We start from the raw sequence: 19,999 nt of genomic DNA on the forward strand, positions 1-19,999 counted from the left end.
ATATTGCTTCCCCAACGGTCCCTGATGATGACCCGCACTAAGGCCCCCTTCCTCTGGCAAAGCCCTTGTCAAACAGGTGTGATGGGGGCCCACCTGGCTGGCAGCTGCACGGCCAGGTAAGGAGAGATGCTCCAGGCAAGGTTCACATTATCTTTCCACTGCTTCTCACTCAGGCTGGTATACTTGGACCTCCAGTTGGCCACACTGTTCTCCCCGGCCTGGTCCAGCTCCAGCTCTGGGGCTGACAGTGGGTTGTACCACGTGGTGAGACGTTCAATCTCGGTGGCCTGGTGAGATGAGACAGACACTGATGCGCTTTCCGCATGTGCCCACATGCTGCTCTGCTCCCCTCTACTCCCTGGTGCTGTGGGCACGCGGTGGGCGGTGCCTTACCAGCAGGGACAGCAGCAGCGTTCTGCGCTTCATGTAGTATTTGTGCAGCTGGGAGCCCCGGTTGGTCTTCTTGGACATGCCTGGGGAGCAAAGAGGAGCACGCATGTGTTCATTGGAGGTCACCGGCCCACCCTGTTTCCAGAACCCAGGGGAAGCTGTCTTTCAGCGCTCTGTCCACCATCTGAGCTGGCAGGATGTGACTCTCAGACCTGAGGAACCTGTCAGCAAACCTTCAACTGACCTGACTTCTTGGAGATGGTCGACATGCCGCTGGACAGGGGGTAGGTGTTGATCCAGCCTTGCGTGGCCTGTTGGCGGGAGCCGACAGCTATATCCAGATTGCTCCGGGTGTCTTGATTGTCTGTGGGCAAAGACATTGTTGCTTCTAGAATGAAGCGTCTGAATTTTCACCAGAGATAAGGCAATCAGTGGAAGAGCAGGGGGACACACGGCTGATGACGGCTTTGCAGAACTAACCCAGACATCTGAGAAGTTCTAGATGAAAAGCTTACTAAAATTTGTATCTTTCCCCTAGCCTTTAAGATAGAATAAAATAAATATGGTAGTTGTCTTTATAAATGACGGCAGTTATCTGATCTCCAGCCCTGTGTTGTACACGAGGGGACCTGGGGGGCAGATGATAAGGGCTGTTTGCCTGGTTCTGAGTGGAGCCAGGAAGCTAACTTAGGAAATCACTGTGCCTGCTTTTTCCTTTTGCTTTCCTTTTCCTGGCAGTCAGGTTGTCAGCTGTGGGTCTGGCTGCAGAGACTCCACTCATCTAGTTTATGGTGTGTAATAGGCTCCATGCTTCGAGAACAAGAACGTGGTTTTCTTCTGGAGGTTTGCTGCTCCTTTTCCTTATCCCTCACCCGCATCCACCCTGCCTACCTCCTATTCATTCTCAGAAACTCAGCTCACATGTTACCTCTCCCAGAAAACTGTCCCTAGCTCCCCAACTCCAGGGGGCCAAGTGCCTCTCCTTGAGAGATGCTCCCATAATCCCCTCCTGTTGAAATCACCTGTCGATTTGATTGTTTTCTACCAATATGGGCTGTTAGATATGCAGCAGGTACTTGTAAACCGAGCTGGTGCTAGGAGAAGTGACGCTGATGGCATCTGTTCGTTCTGCTCCTCAGCGGGGGCTGGAGAAGTGGTGGCCAGGCAGGCTTCAGGCCTTTGGTGACTGTGCAGCACGGCCAAGGCCAGGCCTCAGCTGGGCCCTAAGTGCTCTTCTGAACTGGCTCCTTCAGGGCTGCCCACTGCACACCTCTATCCTGCACTGCCCCCTACCCCACACCTCAGCCCCACCACCCGTGAGCAGCTGCACTGCTCACAACAGCCCTCACCTGGGGGAACCAGCTGGCTGGCAGTCAGGTACTTCTTGTCTGAGAACATAGCCGTCCAAAATTTAATCATTATGCTTATGTCTTCACGCAGCCTCTTTTCTCCTTGAGTAGGAAACTTCGGGGGACAACTTCAAACAACCACAAGAGGACAAGGGTTGAGTGCCTGGAGTCAGGGACTAGAAGGCAGCACATTATAACGCAGTGAGAGGCGACACCAGTGATACCTGAATGATGAGAGGTTAGCCCAGAGCTTCTGATCAGGAAAACTATCCTACCCCCACGGGAAAGTGTGACGCTCTCTAGCCCTCTCATGACCACCTCAACCACTATCCTCAGCAATGTCTCCAGCTCTCGGCAGAATAGTGTACTTGTGGCAGGTTGTGCAACCACAGCTGTTTCCATGTAACAACACCCATACTTGCAAAGCCCCAGGAGGCAGGTATTTGCAATTCTTCGTGCAATAACCATTCATAGTAATTGGAAAGTTAAAAGGATGCACTTAATCTCTTAAGTCAATTGAACTGAATTATTGTTCATCTCATAGGGAGGCCAAGTACACACATGGAAACACAGCACAGGGCTGGGATAGTCAAATCCAGGGGTGTCAGGGTTGCTGAATGAGGTTGGTGGCATAACCAGGCAAACCGTTTTATCCCGTGATGACCTCTGGGGACCTGGGACAACCAGAGGCAGTGTCTGGAGCTGGGCTGTCACTGGACACTGCACAGCACAGTGCGGGGAGTACCTGAAGTAGTCAAAGGCAGTTGAATAGATCTTCTCCCGGAGCACGTTGCGAATGGTTGCATTTGGAACCACGTCAGCGTGCAGGAGAGACAGCCCCAGGGTCAGCAGTCTAAGAGAGAACCAGGGGCCAAGTCAAAGCTACGCAGCCTGGACCAAACCTCCGTGGGGTCCGGGTCTACCCTGCAAACCACTGGGCTCTTGCGCTTAGGGCACGTCTCCAAATGACAGCTCTAGGCTGCCAGGACGGCGGCATCAGTCAGGTGATTATAGTTCACAGGTTTGTTGTACCCAAAATGTCCCAGGAAAGGTTCTTCTTAAACCTTCACTTTTGTTGAGATACAATTAATAATGTGTTAATCTGCCTTGGCCATAAGCTTCAGTTTAATAAACTATCTGCAAGCTACTCCCTGAGCCCTGGCCAGTTGTTTTGGGTGTCGTCCTGTACACCAAAAGGTTGTGGGTTCGATTCCCAGTCAGGGAACATACACAGATTGTAGGTTCAACCCCTTGTCAGGATGTGTCCAGAAGGCAACCGATCCATGTTTCTCTCTCACATCGATGTCCCTCTCTCTCTAAAATCTGTAAACATACTCTCAGGTCAGCATTAATAAAAACAACACCTACTCCCTAAGATGCAGTCACTTACAGGTACTCTGAAGGCAGAACAATTAATCCAAGTTAAAAAAAAAGTAATTTACCAAGGACCGGGTTCTGCCAGGTCAGGGCTCCTGAACAAGTGTCTACAGACAGTGCTGGTCTGTGACAAGGTCAAGTACAGGAACAGAGAGGAAGCACCTAATCATTTCTATAGCAATTCCACACCACTATGTGGGACCTTTTCTAGCAGCTCATTCTCATTGCATCTTATAAAAGTATAGGTCGGTGACAATTTTAAAATTGGGGAAAAAAGAACTAGCCTTTCCTCGAAGTGGCTTGAGAAGCACAGCCTAAGCAGCACCCAGTGGGCTGTAGGAACGCGGGTCTGGAGCTCATGGGAGGGGCAGACAGAGCTAGCATCACTGGTGGGCAGCAGGAAGAGGTACGCAGGGAAGTGGCATACCCCAGGTGGGGGCTCCGCACCTTCCCTCCATCTGACCACCCAGCACCTGCAGGTCCAGCTCAGACCTCTCCTCCCCACATCAGGCTGGCCTTTCCTGCTATGTTTAGAGCAACCCCGGTCATAGCACCTGGCTTGAGGCCCCCCACCAGGCCACACATCCCAAAGGGGATTATGCGCCCTCCCCTCATATGTCTGGTGTTTTGCACAGGACTTAGCATGTAGTTGGCACGATCAGAAATGACCTGACCAAGTCACCGCCGGCTCCCTGGCCTGACCTTGTCACACCACCTATTTTTTTTTTTTTAAGATTAAAAAAAAATTGACTTTTAGAGAGAGAGGGATGGAGAGAGAGAAAAACACTGATGTGAAAATGAAACATTGATTGGCTGCCTCCTGCATGTCCCCTACTGGGGACTGAGCCTGCAACCCAGGCATGTGCCCATATCTGGCATCGAATCCGCACAACACTTGGTGTATGGGATGATGCCCAACCAACTGAGCCACACCAGTCAGGATACCACAGGCTATTTTTCATTCACCACTATGTCACCAGAATGGTGACACCATTTTGCTGCCACCCACCCCCAACCAATTTAGAAGGGCTGCCCAACATCTGACTGCCCCAGGTCAGTGAGTGGATCAGCTTCCTGGATACTCCCCTGCTGTGGACAGAACAATGGCCGACTTCCCCAGCCCTGAAGGGTCATTTGTGCACATACTGGGAGCTCAGTCAGTTCCTGGTGAATAAATGACCAACCAGGGGAAAGCCCCATGGAGAGGGCCCGCACACCAGCAGCTCAGCCCCCCTACAAGAGGAGAGCCCCTCACTTGAAGCGAGGCCCAATGGCTGCCACGTGTCGGTTCATGCTCCCCTTGGCCCCGCCGATGTTCAGGGACATGGAGCGTTGCAGCAGGCTGGAGAAGATCTCCACTTGGTCAGAGCTGCAGTACTTGGCGATCTCGAACCGCTGCACCAGGAACTAAGAGGCAAGGACAATACGCTGCCATGACGGGGCCTGGCTGGCTCATCCCAGAGCCAGCTCAGCCAGGCAGGGAGAGGCTCTGTGCTCAGGAGGGTGGTCTGAGGGAAGCAGGGAGGGGCTGGGGATAAGGCTGGAACAAAACAGCCTATCTAATCCCTCCCCCACCAGGTAAGACAATCTTAACCCTGGAGCCCCATGCTCACTGGGTCCCAGGCCCCAGGGGGAGCCCCCACCCCTGTAGCTAGAGGAGGCGGACAGAGCACAGCTGAGCCTGGAGAGGCTTAGAGAGGCAGTGGGGTCCAGGCACATACGTCAATCCAGATGCAGTGAGGGGTCACTTCAGGGGCACAGGGTTTGGGCTGACTTGCTTCTGACGCTGCCAGGGGGTCTGCTTCCTTTATTTCAGCAGAAAAAAGGCCGAGCTTCTGCTCCACTGTCATCTGCCAGGCCCCTGCCATCTCCCGCAAAAACTGCAAGTACACAACGACTGTTAGCTCCTCACAGAGCAGAGAAAGGTGCTTACTAATTATGTTTTATTATAAAAGGAACAGATGCTGACTGAACAAAGTTTATGGACCAAGGAAAGTATGACTAAAAGGTGATCTATGATCCCACTTCCTAGCTTTTTTTTTTTTTTTTTTTTTAACATGAAGCCCATTCTTGAACTATTGCCAGGCCATGTTCTGTGTGGTGGCAGCCAGGACTGCTTGTGAACTAGCAAGGGCAGAGCTGGATTCTGGCTCCAGAACCCATTTCCTTTTCTCCACCCTACAGGGACCCTGCAAAATGCCTTCATGCCACTAACCAGGCTGGAGAATAACTGGGGAGGGTGAGTGGAGTCTGCAACTGCCACTGGGCTGGACAAGGGGTTCGGCAGGGGAGCAGCTTCCCCTGTTGGCCTGACAACACCAGGCAGCTCCTTTAAGGGTGCCCAGACCCACCTGCAGAGTGGTGGCCACTGAGGCTTGGTGCCTGGGGCAGACACCCTGGCTCTCTGCTCAGTATTTACTTCCTGCTTCTTCCCTAAGTTATGGTTTTGTGTGGGTGGCCACGTGGCCAGTCACAAGTACCCTCATCCAGGCCTCTGCTGTTTGGGGTAGCCATACGTTTTCATTAGCACTAATGAGCAAGTGGGCATCAACTGAGTGAGGCCCTGGGGAAGCGCATGGCAAGTGGTGCCTGCCTCGGCCCTCGGCCCTCTGCCCTCCTTCCTGCCTGAGGCACAAAGTCCACACACTAAAGGTGCAGAGTTGCAGACAACAGGCCTGGGATATCAACAAACTGCCTACAACAGAGAAGAACAAACTCCCATTGGTCAAGGCACTGCTCTTGGTTTCTGTTTCCTGCAGAGATATGGAAGTGTTACAATAGATCGGGGGTGGGGGAACGGGGGCATCCGGCCCGTGGGCCGTATAAGGTCCAATAAATCATTCGGTCTGGCCCTGATAAGGCATTAGGGGTGAGTTAATTAAATTTTTGACCAAATATAGCAGGCTAATTTTTAAGTTGATAATTTTGTATGGCCCTCGATTGATGTTATAAATATCCAAATGGCCCTTGGCAGAAAAAGGTTCCCCACTCCTGCAATATATGAAGAAACGGCAGGGCCACCAGGACCAATGAGCCCCAGCACAATCACTCATTTGTTTGATAAGCATGTCCTGGTCACTGCCTCTGGCCAGGGCCTTCTAGGCTCTGGGAATGGAATATGAACAAGACAAACACATCCACCTCGTCTACTGCGGGGCCAGAGATGACGAGAAAAGCAAGCTATAGACAGTGGACCCTGATCTCTGCTAAGGGGAAAACAGTCATGAAGAGGCTCGGGAGCGTGAATGAGGGTGTATGTGACATTCTAGGTAGTATGGGCAGGGGACAGCTAAGGCAAGCCCCTGTGGGGCCACTCCAGTAGCAACTTCAGAAAAACGGACACAAGGAAGGCTGCTCCTCCCAAAATTAGCAGTCCCAGAGAAGTGTCCCTGTCTACAAACACAACCATTTCCAATGTTGATAGGTGTTCCAATCTCAGAGAAATGGCTCCCCCTACTGAGCTTTGGAAAAATAACAACTTCGAGGCACCACTGGCATGCTTTTAACATGACAGTCCTGTGGGCAGGCATTAATATCACACTCTCGCCCCAGCTGGTTTGGCTCAGTGGATAGAGCGTTGGCCTGCGGACTGAAGGGTCCCGGGTTCGATGGCCAGTCAGGGCACATGCCCGGGTTGCAGGCTCAATCCTCAGAAAGCGGCGTGCAGGAGGCAGCCAATCAATGATTCTCTCATCATTGATGTTTCTCTCTCCCCCCCTTCCTCTCTGAAATAAATAAAAACATTTTTTTTTTAAAAACCACACTCTCACACATAAGAAGACTGAAGCCCCAGTGAGTAAAGGGCTTGCCCAGGGTCTCCAAGCTCATCAGCTGAGGAGAAGCTCTCTCCATCTCTCACCCCACCCACCCTTAGATGACCCCGGTGTCCTACCGGCACTTCCACTCCGTTCTTGCCGGCCAGCAGCCACTCCCAGCAGGCCAGGGCAGTCTCCATGCCATGCTCATTGAACATCCGGAGGGGACCCCAACACAAATGATGGAGAAGCTGTGGGTCACAATCTGGAACCAAACACACTGTTCAGAGGCCTTGAACATGAGCTAAACCCCATAGCCTCCCCAGGTGAGCAAGATAGTCACAGTCAGCATCAGCTGGGACAACGATGGCCTTTTCTTTACTTCTACCCACCAGAGAGGCCACAGGGATCTCTACTGGGGGAGCTCCAGCTCTTTCTTCAGCCAGAACTCCAATTCACTAAGGGTAATGGATGCCACCAATTTGTTTACAAACGAGCCCAGAGGTCCACAGGGCTGGTCCCTTACCTTTGCTGCTGATGAGCATCGCTGTCAGCTTGAACATGGCCTGTGTGTAGGGCTGAGGATTACTGAGGTCTAGTGCTGTGTTCAGCTCCTGGACCATCATTTTGTTCAGGTCAGATATCTGGCCTGTGGCATCGGAGAACTGAATCATTCCATACACCTACAAGAAGCATGCTTTGTCAGCAGAGGCGTGCGTTACTCAGGCACATGGGTGAGGCCCCGGCAGCCACCTAACCACAATCAAGGCAGGACCAAAGGATGCTTCACTGCCCCAAACTAGAGCCCACGGTATGTATTCAGAGTGACAGGCTGAAGTCAGCGATGCTACCACTGCTCAGAGATTTTGGGGAAATTCTCTTTTAGAAATGTGTGTGAGCCCTGGCCTGTTTGGCTCCATGGTTAGAGCATCGGCCCAGGGACCGAAGGGTTGCAGGTTCGATTCCCGGTCAAAGGCACATACCTCAGTTGCAGGTTTGATTCCCAGCCCCCATGGGGTACGTGTGGAGGCCACCAGTCAATGTGTGTGTCTCCCCCCCCCCACACACACCCCGCCTCCTCCCTCCCTTCCACTATTCCTCTAAAGATCAATGGAAAAAATATCCTCAGGTGAGGAATTAAAAAAAAAGAAATGTGTTATGTTCCCACCATTCTAGATGGTCTTTGAGGGCAGGGACCTGGTCTTATCATCTTTGTATTCCAGCACTGAGCCTGGGGTCTGACTCCCATAGGTCTGTGTGCATGTGGGTTGAATAAAGTTCCTTCAAAATCAATCAGTGACTCAACAAAATCAGCCTCACTATACAGGACATCAGGTCAGCGTGCAGGAGGCAGCTGGTCGTTCTTTCTCTCACTGATGTTTCCATCTCTCTATCTCTCTCCCTTCCTCTCTAAAATCAATAAAAACATATTAAGAAAACAACAAGAAAAATCGAATGCTTCAGTATAGCCAGTGTGGTGAGTGACCGTCATAAATGCTCCAGGCTGTGCTAATGGTCCCAGGGGCCAGCCTTCAAGTCCACCTAAAACGAGTGAGTTCCATATTGACCAGACTCCCTGCTCATTTTCTATTGGGAAGGAGATGACTGACATCAGAACAAGAGGACACTCTGAAGGGCCTCGGACACAGGGCAGAAGGAGTACCTCGCCCGCATAGCGGTTGCGCAGATTCAGCGACGCCATGAAGTTGGAGTAATCTTTCTTCACACAGGCTGGGCGCTCGGTGAGCTGAGTTGCCTACAGACAAATATCAATAATTACTTCAGACCATAGCACTGTGTTTTCCTCATGTTTACCATGGCTAAACCTAAGTCCAATTAAGAAGTCAGGTTCAGATCCAGGGGTTATTAAAAATCTTCAGTGCTGGCAAGTCAGTAAAATGAACTACTTGAGAAGACCCTCTAGTCTGTTATGTCCCATGAAAAATGATTAAAAAAAATTTTTAGCTTGAAAAATTTCTCTGGAAGGCTATCCTGACCACTTTCACCCAGTGGTGCACAGGCCTTTGCAGCGGAAACAATCACCTGATTGCCGTGAAATCACCGTTAACTGCAACAGCCATGTTGTGACGTTAATGGTCACGGATGCCCCCTCTGCGATGGTGCTGGTGTGTGAATGTGACTTAGAGAAGGTAGAGGTGCCTGAAGTGAGAGCAGCAACAGAGCCAGTGAAAGCCCTGAGACATCCACTTGCTGCTGATGGAAAGGGGCACACTGAGTGGAGACAACCCACAGAGTGGGAAAACATCCCCCCACTTCCTCTGCTTCAGCCTCAGGCCCTAGCCCACCTCCCACCCCTCTAGGACTCCGGGTCTCAGGGACTCCTCTCTGTAACTCTGAGACGGCTCCCTGACTGCCGTGTGATGGAGTGCCGTGGGCCTGCAGACTTCTTTGTTTTCCATGGAGCAGGGCACCTATGCCAGGATCTCCAGCACAGCAACAATCAGCAACACAATAAAAAGTATCCTTTTGTCTTTAGCAACAGAAAAGGGAAAACCTAATCAAAATCTAATTTTCTAAAGAATAATATTTAAGCCCTAACTGGTTTGGCTCAGTGGATAGAGCGTCGGCCTGCGGACTCAAGGGTCCCAGGTTTGATTCTGGTCAAGGGCATGTACCTTGGTTGTGGGCACATACCCAGTAGGCTGTGTGCAGGAGGCAGCTGATCGATGTTTCTCTCTCATCGATGTTTCTGATTCTCTCTATCCCTTCCCCTTACTCTCTGTAAAAAATCAATACAATATATTTTTTAAAAAAAGAATAATATTTAAGTCTTTTATGCAAAATATCTTACAAGTCAGCTGGCTAGAGGCTAGAGAAAGACTACAAGTTGTCACATGCATTCTTTTTTTTTTTTTTTTTTAAATATATTTTATTGATTTTTTTTACAGAGAGGAAGGGAGAGAGATAGAGAGTTAGAAACATCGATGAGAGAGAAATATCGATCAGCTGCCTCCTGCACATCTCCTACTGGGGATGTGCCCGCAACCCAGGTACATGCCCTTGACCGGAATCGAACCTGGGACCTTTCAGTCCGCAGGCCAATGCTCTATCCACTGAGCCAAACCGGTTTTGGCAGTCACATGCATTCTTAGTCTGTGAGCCCTGCTTCTGGCTGCTGCCTGTGTCCTTGGATTAGTGGAGAGACCAAGGTTGGGGAGCTGAGCCAATGCCACTGGGCCCTGCAGGAGCAGGAAGGCCTGCGGGTGGCAGCCTGGCCTCTGCTGTGTTGAGATGCTTTTTTCTTCAGAGAAAAGACAGTGACCTTAGGTGAGTGCTCCGAGGATGACATGGGTAAACAGACACTGGCCTCTGGCTCTGCTAATGGGCTCCTCCCTTGCTCCGAGGTCACAGGGCAGTCCTGCGGCCTCCCTCCCTGGGGCTGCACCTCCACCACACCCAATCCTTAAGGGAGAGGCAGGCATCCTCCCCATCCCCCTGAGAGAGTGAAGAAGCACCAAGGGAGCACAGAGCCCCTGCTGGGCCCTGAGGTTGGGAGACAACAAAATGCAACCGTCAGATCACCCGTTCTCAACCCTACTTTGACCCTAGGCCCTAATTTACTTCAGAAAGCACTACCCTGGATGTGCTGCCCTCTGAACTAATCTCGAGCAGAACAAGATGAAGCTGAAATTCAGCACCCAATGCCCGTTGTCGCAAGTCAACACGACTATAAACGTTGCTGATGTGTCTACCACAGATCAGTTTCCTTCCTCAAGGATGTGGACTCGCAGAAATCCAAATCTGACCTCATGAGTGAATCAAGCTTACCTCCATCAGTCCATATTTTCAAAACAGAAGACAGTGAGGAAATGCCTGCGTGACTGAGCAGCTGTTCTCTGAAGCTGGGGAGCGCTCACAAGATTCCGATCTACCAACAGACGCTTTGAGCGCCTCACACAGGCAGTTGTGGGTGCCCAGGTGGCTTTCATGAAAATACACATCAGCGTTGGCCCTTCCCCCACACTGGTCCTTCCCTTACACAGGGCTCCTGGGGAGCAGTGAGCCCCTTCACATACCCCAAGAGTTGTGTTCTGCTTGTTGTAGCTGGCGAAGTGAAGAATGCTCTCGGTGGCCATGGCCAGCCCTGTGTGCTGGGACAGCCCCGACACCCAGTTTTGATGTTTGTTTAGATATTCCTGGAATAGGGAAAAATGCTCTTTTACTTTAAAGGTAAAAACAACACTTGATAAACTGAGGTGTGAGGTAGTAAAGCGAACACTAGTTCCAGGGCTGGGTCTGCCCCCTCCTGACTGCTGTGGGGCCCTCAGGGAGTGAGAAAGAGCCCCCCTCTGACTGGCTGCTGCTTCCAGGTGAACAAGGACAAAGCTGGTCCCCAGAGCGGCTGGCACACAGCAAATGTGAGAGGACCGCTGATTCCTTGGGAGCATTTGCTATCTGCCAAGTGCTGGGGAAACAGCTGCAGGGCCTGGTCCTGCCGTCCACACCCAGGCAGTCTGGCAGTTCTATTGCTGAGCAGCCCTGCTGATGGGGCGGCGTGCGGACAGAGGAAGGCACAGATCCCATCAACTGGCCTCCCTCACCCCCAAACAGCACACTTACCCCACAACCTACTCCCAATGCAGATCATTTTCTGAGGCTTCCATTATTCTCAGGCACTAAACTAATGCTTGGTCGGTTTGTTCACACGAGTGCTGTCTGTACTGAGATTGTGTAAAGCTCTTTGGATGGTTTGAAAGAGCTTATCAAGATTTCTTTTTGATGATTTTTAAAAAGTACCTGCAGGTGGGATTTGGTGACCGTAGGTGCCCACTTCATCGCCTCCTGTAGGATCATTTCACAGCGTGCAGCAAAGTCCTTCACGATGCTCTGAAAAGGGGTGTGATCAACCCGAGGTCAGGGTATCTGGGCTGTCAGAGGACCCCACCATACACTGTGGATAGCTATGGCCCAATTGTGTCCCGCCAAATCCATGTGGAAGCTCTAACCCCCAGCACTTCAGGACGTAACTAACTCGACCCAGGGTCTTCAACGAAGTGATTACATTCAAATGGGATCAGGGTGGGCCCTAATCCAACAGGACTGGTGTCCTTGTAAGAAGAGCAGATGAAGACATAGTCATGTACGGAGGGACAAACATGTGAGAATGCAGGGAGAAGAAACCATCCACCAACCAAGGAGAGAGCTCCAGAAGACATCAACACCGCCACCACCTTGATCTCAAACTTCAGCCTCCAGAAATATGTGAAAGTACACCTCTGTTATTTAAGCCACCCAGCCTGTGATACTTTGTTACGGCAGCCATAGCAAACCAACGGAGGGACTGTGCTCCAACACCAAGGCTCCTGGGTACAGGGAACCCGAACACATCTGGTCTGTAATCCTTGCATGAGGCTGTGTGGCAGAGCCCACACTCACAGCACATCACACAGCTACTCTGCAACACAAGTCCTGAGTTAGTGACTGAAGGAGCAGGAAGGTCCAGGGAGGTAAAAGCCATCACAGGGACCTCACTACCGCACATGGGGAAGTCCCTGTTGGCAGCTGGTTTGGCTGGGAGGCCCTGAGGTTGGAACGTGACCAGCCCCAGCATGGTGGTGGCACCGCTCTGAGCTGGGCTTCAGTCTGCCACAGTGAGGGCTCTACGTCAGATCTCAGAGCAGTAAAGCTCGTCTCAAAGTCATGCTTGCTCATTAGCGTTAAGATGCTGTAAGCTGACAGGTAGCTGAAAACCTGTTTGGCAGTTGAACCAAGAAAAGAGCTGAGAACCAGCACGGCTGAGGGGCAGACAGATCTGGGAGTGAGCTGGCACCCATTCATACTGTGCGACCCTGGCAACTGAGGGATAGGGCGCATACTGCTCACACCTCAGACTGCTGGAGACTGAATGACATGCTGTGCGGAACATGCTGGCCCTAACAGACACAGAAGATGGCAGTGAAACGGCCCTTAAGAAGGGGACCGCTCTGGGCCTACCTCCCGGGCTTCACACGTGTCAGGAACGGTGATCCGATAGGGGGCGTCGGGGATGCTGTAGTAAGGCTGGTCCTTGTGAATATCCTGAAAGCACAAAGGACTTCCTCTTCCAACAGCCTTCCCCCAGCTGCCCCTGCCGAGCTGTGCCTCCAGGGATGCCGGGCAGCAGAGCATTTGCCTTCCTTCCCCCAACTCGTCCCATCTGTGCTAGGCTTCCAAACTTGCTGTGGCTTACTGGGAAAGGTCAGGGTAGGATTTGGGCTTCCCACCCCCCATTAAGCCACTTGGAGCATGAATCAGGCTCAGCGTATAGTGGGCAGGGACACTTACTGCACTCAGCGACAGGGACAGGGTCTGGAGGATGTCCAGCATGGTCTTCAGCACCGTCCCGCTCCACAGCAAGTGGGGAAACCTGCACCGAGAGTCACTTTTCAGGGACCAGGAGCCAAATCCTAGGGCACCCACGTTCCTTAAAGGGAGGCTGAGAGTCCCACTTCTGGCTGCCCAGCTGAGGGTAAGAGGTCAGGAGGCTTCCAAGGCAGAGCACCAGTCAGAAAAGCTCCCAGGCTCCTGCTAGTCCCATTGCTCATGGCCAAGTGACCTGCTTCCAACCCGATTGTCTTGGTTACCCAGTGGCCAGGCCACACTCCCCACTCCCCAAGGGAACCTTCTCTTTTATGACCAGGGCTCCTTGATGTTTTCACATTGTGGCACAAATGGAAAATGGCAGTATTTGCATGACACAAGGTCTGCTCCTGGAGAGGGGCCCCAGGGTGGAGGGGACAGACTGCACAGCTGCGACTCTTAGTGACTCCAGCAAACGCCAGCACTCTTGGGAGGCTGCATCGCTTTGAAAGCTTTAATTCTGACTCCATTTTTTTCTGGACTGATAATGTATCGAGATCACACAGGTATATGTGTACACACACACAGAGCATTAAAAGGAAAATGAGCGTACTTATCCACCAGGCCAGACAGGTACTTGTCCGCCACCCTCCGTATCCTCTTGTGAATGTGGTTGAAGTTCACCAAGAGGAACTGCGCGTGCCGCTCCAGCTCCTCCTCATTCTCCTTGGTCTTTGCCTGGAGAGTCAGAAGAGACAGGTACAGCAGGCGCCCTCCGTGTGCCCCCGGCAAACACGTGCTGGCTCTCTGACAAGGCTTACTTTATCCGCCATCATGTTTAGGAAGGCTTCAAACACTTTGTCTGCGACGGCGATCACACACTGCATCATCCCTAAAACAAGAAGGGTCAGGAGCATCAACAGAAAGGGACCAAGCCCAGCTACTGTCAAATGTTTTGTTTGGACATAATTTTAGACTTACTGAGGAGTTCCCACACACCCTCCACCCAGCTTCCCCTGATATTAACATTGCATTTGTCAAAACTAAGAATTGGAAATTGATATGATATGATTTCCTAAACTTCAGGCTTTATATGGATTTCTCCAATTTTCCCACTAGCATGTATCCCTTTTCTGTTCCAGGATCCAATCCAGGATGCCACATGGCATTTACTCATCGTGTCTCCTTGGTCTCCGCCAATCTATGTTGATTCCTCAATGATCTTGACATTTCTGAAGAGCACAGGTATTGTGTAGGAGGGTCCTCAATTTAGGTCTGTCTGATATTTGCTCATTATTAGACCAAGGAAAACAGCACAGAAGTTAAGTGCCCTCCTCCTTGCATCCTATCAGGGCGTGGTCTGGCCTGACAGTGTCCTGGGAAACACTTATGGTCCTAAGTGGGGTCTCTTCATAACCAGCAGGACTACCAAGGAGCCCTTCTCAGTGAGGAACAGGGGCTGTGACCACACCACGCTCTCCCTTGGCTAATGGAGCATTTCTAACTGGCTACTTGGTAGGATGCTTTGTCCATCACCTGCCCTTTCTACCTGGTCCCTCTCTGAGACCAGGCATGACCTTCTTCCCTAGACGGTATAGCTCTTTCCTGATTACAATGGAAACTGCATGTCTTTATCTCACAAATACTTAATGGAAGAACTAATATTTTATACACACACACACACACACACACCCTAGTATATGTGATTTTCTTTTAAGCAAAATAATAAAAATGTTTTATTCATGTTCAAATTTGATAATTTTTCTTTTGGGAGTCCCTTTAAATTGGTTCTGCTCTGGACTTTAAAAGGCATGACTGTTCCTTGGCAACAAGATGCTCCTGGTCCAACAACGACCATCTAAGGAGCCCAGGATCCTTTGAGCAGAGGATAGTATTAGGGGCTGAAATCTGGGGGCTGGAGCACACTTGAGCATTGATGGTGGGCAAGAGTGATGCTCTTTCTGCTCTTAGGCCTCTTGCAGTAGTGGCAGAGTCACAAAGATATGTATTTTTTAAGGTTATATGTTTTATATTGATCTTTCCACACGGACAGAAAATAGGGAGTAGTATCCCTTTTTACCTTATAAAGCTCAGTTCATCACACAAGTACCACAATAATAAACTTACCAGACTTGTCTTTCTGAATAGCTTTATCCTCAAAGTAGCAGAACATGACCTGGAAGCGGTCGGGATCTGTTGAGCGCAAAACCCTAACAAGGAGAGAACAGCTTTGAGTAAATTTTGAAAAATCCAGGCCTTCCCTGTCACAGGCTAGATCAGCCGTGGGCAAACTACGGCCCGCGGGCCGGATCCGGCCCGTTTGAAATGAATAAAACTAAAAAAAAAAAAGACCGTACCCTTTTATGTAATGATGTTTACTTTGAATTTATATTAGTTCACACAAACACTCCATCCATGCTTTTGTTCCGGCCCTCCGGTCCAGTTTAAGAACCCATTGTGGCCCTCGAGTCAAAAAGTTTGCCCACCCCTGGTCTAGATACTGCCCAGGAATGGTGAGGCTGTGAGGAATGGATGGGCTACCCCATTTAGAGGGAGAAATGCTGACATGGACTTCCTAAAGGGTGATGTCCACCACCTACCATAACATTCCCACACTGTTCCACCCAGCAGCCCACCAGTAGTGACAGATCTTAAGGGTTATATGCATGAGGATTCTCCTAACAGCCCTGGCTGACTGTCCATCATCATGAGACTGGTCAGATAAACCAGAGTACATCCATCCACTGGCACATCACACAGCCACCAAAACGAGAGGCGTCTCTGTATGTGCCGCTACAGAGAAATACCCAAGACAAATGGTTAGATGAGAAGAACAAGGTGTGGGGGAAATGTGTTTCCTAAAGGCCTCTGTGTACTTGGTGAACGTGTAGGATACACATGCTTGCATATGCATAGAAGATTTCTAGAAGGGAAAGTAAGAGGCTATCAACAGTAGGTATCTGAGGATTCAGGGCCAGGAAAATGATGCTTGTATTTTTCATCTTTAGCATCTCCTCTATTATCCCAATGTTTTTATTCTCTATTTCACTTTATGCACCTTGAACATTTTTGTTTTTAGAATAAAAAATATCTTTAACCTTGGGGAAAAAGAGAAAGGAAAGAAAGGTATGTGCTTGAACTGTGGCCCCTGTGATGAGCTGTTCAGAGTTTGGGGGGCTCCCCAGGGAGAATGCAGGCACAAACACAGGCCAGCGCTCCTCAGTGTCTGTGGGCACCCACCTTTAGACAGTTATGCTTCAGTGGGTCAAGCTTGGTGGCTTTAGGCATATGCGGTTTCGAGTGTTCATGTGCACACAGCTTCAACACAATTTCTCACATTTTTACTAGTTCTCCCAATAACTAGTGGCTGAGAATCTGAGCCAGGTTCTTGAATAAAGGCTTCAGGTTTGCTTCTCTGTTCTAGCAGAGGGTCTTGGGGACTGGCAGGCAGCACACGGCAGGAGCTGGGCTCATGGGAGCCGCTGCGGGCCGGTCCCCTCAGCCTTCGTCTGCCAGCCAAGTCAACAGCCTGACAGAGAGCCTGAGCTCACCATTCATGGGCACACTTGTGAGGAAGCAGGAGACAGCCCTTCCTGCAGCAGGTATATGAGATTGAGAGCATCTGTTGTAGCCACACATTTGGTATGACTTGTTTTTCTTTAAAAATGTATTATTGTACATAGGGGATGGTGGTGAGATCAGGGTTGTTTTCCCCTCTACTTATATCCAAGTTTTTGTGTAATGTTCTCATATTACTTTTGTAACAAAACAAAAAACAATTACAATGAAAAAAAGAAAAGCAAGTCAAAACTTCCTTAGCTCTGTGTGAGACTCTGGGAAGAATGAGTCACTCGTTTTTAAATTCTGCTCTTCCCGGCAGATTGTGTGGTGGTGAACTTACGGTTTTCTGAGGATATCAAAAAAAAAATTCTGCTCTGCTATGGGGTCCTCGGGCTGCCTTAATCTATTTTACACGTTGAGCTTTCAAGTGTGACTTTTTACCAGGTTTTGTAGCACCAAATAAGGTTAAAATAATTGTGTTTTCCAAATATCTTTCCTTTTAAGAATTAATATTTTCTTTTCCAAACCATTTGAGAAAGACATTATTCTATGATATTCTATCCTGTGACTTAAACAGGCTAAGTGTAATCCGACCTTTTTTGGTGACAGGGGTGCATCACTCTGTGGCTCGTGTATTTGGCTACAGGGCAGCATGCCTCTGCCTTATCTCGGTGGGTCTGTAGCGTCCATAATGGCAGCCATAGACAGCTGAATTCTGAGCATCCTGGCTGCTTCTTCCAGCCTTCACTTACGAGAGGCAACCTGATACAGTGCTTAAGAGACTACATATGTTTCAATCTCAACTAGGGATTATTACCTTGGGCAACTAACTTAACTGCTTAGTCTCACTTAACTGCAACTAACTAATCTGCAAAAAGGGTATGAGTGCCTACCTCATAGGCTTGTTGAAGAGTGTGTAAATGTACTAAGGCACTCAGTTCAAGCTAATACTGACACTGTCATGATGACAATTATAGATCATTACAATTATTATAGCTGTTAGGTCCGCTGTGGCTACGATGCATCCCAAGCATCAGGCCACCTATGGGATTATTTTGGACAGGCACCTTCCCATTTCCTACTGTGATCCTGGAAGCCAGCTGAATGGGTGTCTCGGTGAGGGCTGGTTTCCAACAGGGCCCTCTCCCAGGCAACTGGACTGAGTTTGCAGCATCTATTGTGATTGCTCAGAAGCCTATTCCCTCTGGGAAAAGGATAATACCAGAGTTTAGACACCTGGGCAATGATTAGATGTTTGGTGCTCAGGAAGGAGAAAAGCAAAGGGAGTGTTTTGTTTGTTTTTAAGAAAGCTTGCATATCTTGGTAGGGATTGAAAAAAAGTTCCATGCAAGTCCCATGCCTGGAAGGTGCGAAAACATAAACCAGCGCAAATGTACATGTGCGGGAGGTGAAGGCTTGTCTACCTCATATACTCTAGCCGGTACACAGACAGGAGATAGGTGGACATGGCAAAGTCCAGCTTGTTGATGAGGGCAGACACTTCGGGGGCAGGATCCAGCAGGTTGATGATGGTGCTGCGCAGCTCGTTCAGTTCAGCCTAGAGGGAAATGAACACTTGAGGCCTCACGTGGGCTCTGGAGGGGAAGCTAGCCCTCCCCCAGGAGACACAAACCCCAGGGGCTGATTCTGGCTATTTCATGTTAAATGAAAGGACCTGCTCTAATTATTCAAGACTGCTCAGCAAAAGCCCTGTGCTGCACCATCTGCCCTTGGGAGGGCAAGCATCCTTACGGGGGTGACTGTGTCGTTTTTCATGGCCGAGTTATACTGGAGGACAGACCGCAGTGGCTCTTTGCTGGGAAAGGTGAGCAGGGGGGACTTGGTGGCTATTTCACAGACGCCCTCGTACCATTCTTCTGGCCAGAGTCCTGGAAGAGAATGCACAGGAGTGAGATGCCAGCCCTGGTCATGAAGCACTACGGTGGGGCTGACACTGGCAATTTCTAGAGTCATGGGTCCCTTGTTTAAGTCAGTTTTCCCCAAAATTTGGCATAGATACAAATCTTTTGGATAACTTACACAAGTTTTTCCTAAGCTATGTGGTAGTCTCAGACCCTAAACCACATCTGGGAGGTGTAACATTTGCAAATACTTGTAGGAAGCAGCAGCTGCATTGCGCTAATTTAAAATGTGTGCACATTCAAAATAGGTTGAGGCCTACCTCACCTTTGTTTTCACTCTGCACGCTGTCTTCCCTGGAAAAGTGGACATGCCCCTACCTGACCCCTCCACGGCAAATCCCATCAGAACAGAATAGAGCCAGAAGTCCCGGAAGAGCTTCTGCAACCGTGGCTTAGCTTCCTTGATGGGCGGCAACCGTCGGGTAAGCTGATGTGCCAAGGAGACAGGGAGAAAAGGTTATTTACTCAAAAAACCCTAAAACCTACAGAAGTGAAATCAACCACAGATTCATTCTTCAAGAGCATCCTCAGGAACCTGTCCATTAGACTGGATAGGAAAAGGCACAATGAGCAGTAACCAACACTTGGTAAGTTCCTCAGTTAACCTTCATTCATTCAGCAAACATTTATTAGCTAATTTTCACCGGGAGGTGAAAAACACCATTTTTGCACTTTAATGTCTTTCTGCCTAATTTGGAGGCAGGTGAGCAAGCACAGTGGGTGGAGTTCCTGGAAAAGTGTCATGAGTCTTAATGTCGCAAGTACACTTAGCCAAGCAGAGAACAGAGAGCAGACTGTCCAGCATCAGCCCAAAGCCTGGGAATGTGGAGGGCATGGAATACTTAGGGGAAGGCAACAATGAACTGGGGCGAGGGCTCAGGTGAGGATACTTATCATAAAAATAATATGATAAGTATAAGTAATATGTATAAGTAATATGATATAGGTTTAAAATATATGTGTATAAACACATATTAATAGAAAAAGAAGGGGAAATACCAGCTGCATATTAATAATTGTTTCTGATGGTTGAATTGACAGGAGTTTCTATGTTCTTCCTTAAGTTGCCTGTACTTCTTAGAGTTCTGCCCTAGACGTGTTCTTTTCACAATCTCAGGGAAGGTGCAGGAGCTGGCCTAGGGCTTGGTAACATGCTGTGTGGGAGAAGGAACAGCTTTTTCTCAAAAGCCACCAGAATACTATGTCCCTGGGAAGCCAGTTGAGACACTTAGGGGTGCAGGTGGACCCTGGGAAGGGGCTGAGGAGGTGGAGGAATGCAAAGGAGGGCAGCAATGAACAGGAGCTTCCTATTTAAGAAGCCCAGTGCCACACAGGACACTGCCAC

The 19,999-nt window shown here is 49.8% G+C and overlaps 1 protein-coding gene across 1 annotated transcript in view; it reads right to left on the bottom strand.

Moving 5' to 3' along the window:
- The window catches only part of PI4KA (phosphatidylinositol 4-kinase alpha), a 96,918-nt gene that overhangs the window by 13,301 nt on the left and 63,618 nt on the right, over window positions 1-19,999 (bottom strand). The window contains 20 exon segments of the mRNA XM_070399853.1: window positions 94-287; window positions 394-473; window positions 635-754; window positions 1,740-1,867; window positions 2,485-2,592; window positions 4,372-4,523; window positions 4,838-4,996; window positions 7,009-7,136; window positions 7,398-7,554; window positions 8,535-8,627; window positions 10,909-11,028; window positions 11,630-11,719; window positions 12,827-12,910; window positions 13,157-13,238; window positions 13,785-13,909; window positions 13,993-14,063; window positions 15,299-15,381; window positions 18,157-18,290; window positions 18,485-18,621; window positions 18,973-19,081. Coding sequence (XP_070255954.1) covers window positions 94-287; window positions 394-473; window positions 635-754; window positions 1,740-1,867; window positions 2,485-2,592; window positions 4,372-4,523; window positions 4,838-4,996; window positions 7,009-7,136; window positions 7,398-7,554; window positions 8,535-8,627; window positions 10,909-11,028; window positions 11,630-11,719; window positions 12,827-12,910; window positions 13,157-13,238; window positions 13,785-13,909; window positions 13,993-14,063; window positions 15,299-15,381; window positions 18,157-18,290; window positions 18,485-18,621; window positions 18,973-19,081 — 2,354 coding nt within the window.

This window comes from Myotis yumanensis, unplaced genomic scaffold (assembly GCF_028538775.1).
Source record: "Myotis yumanensis isolate MYYU_CA2020_CCGP unplaced genomic scaffold, mMyoYum1.0.hap1 SCAF_19, whole genome shotgun sequence".
Classification (NCBI taxonomy): Eukaryota; Metazoa; Chordata; class Mammalia; order Chiroptera; family Vespertilionidae; genus Myotis; species Myotis yumanensis.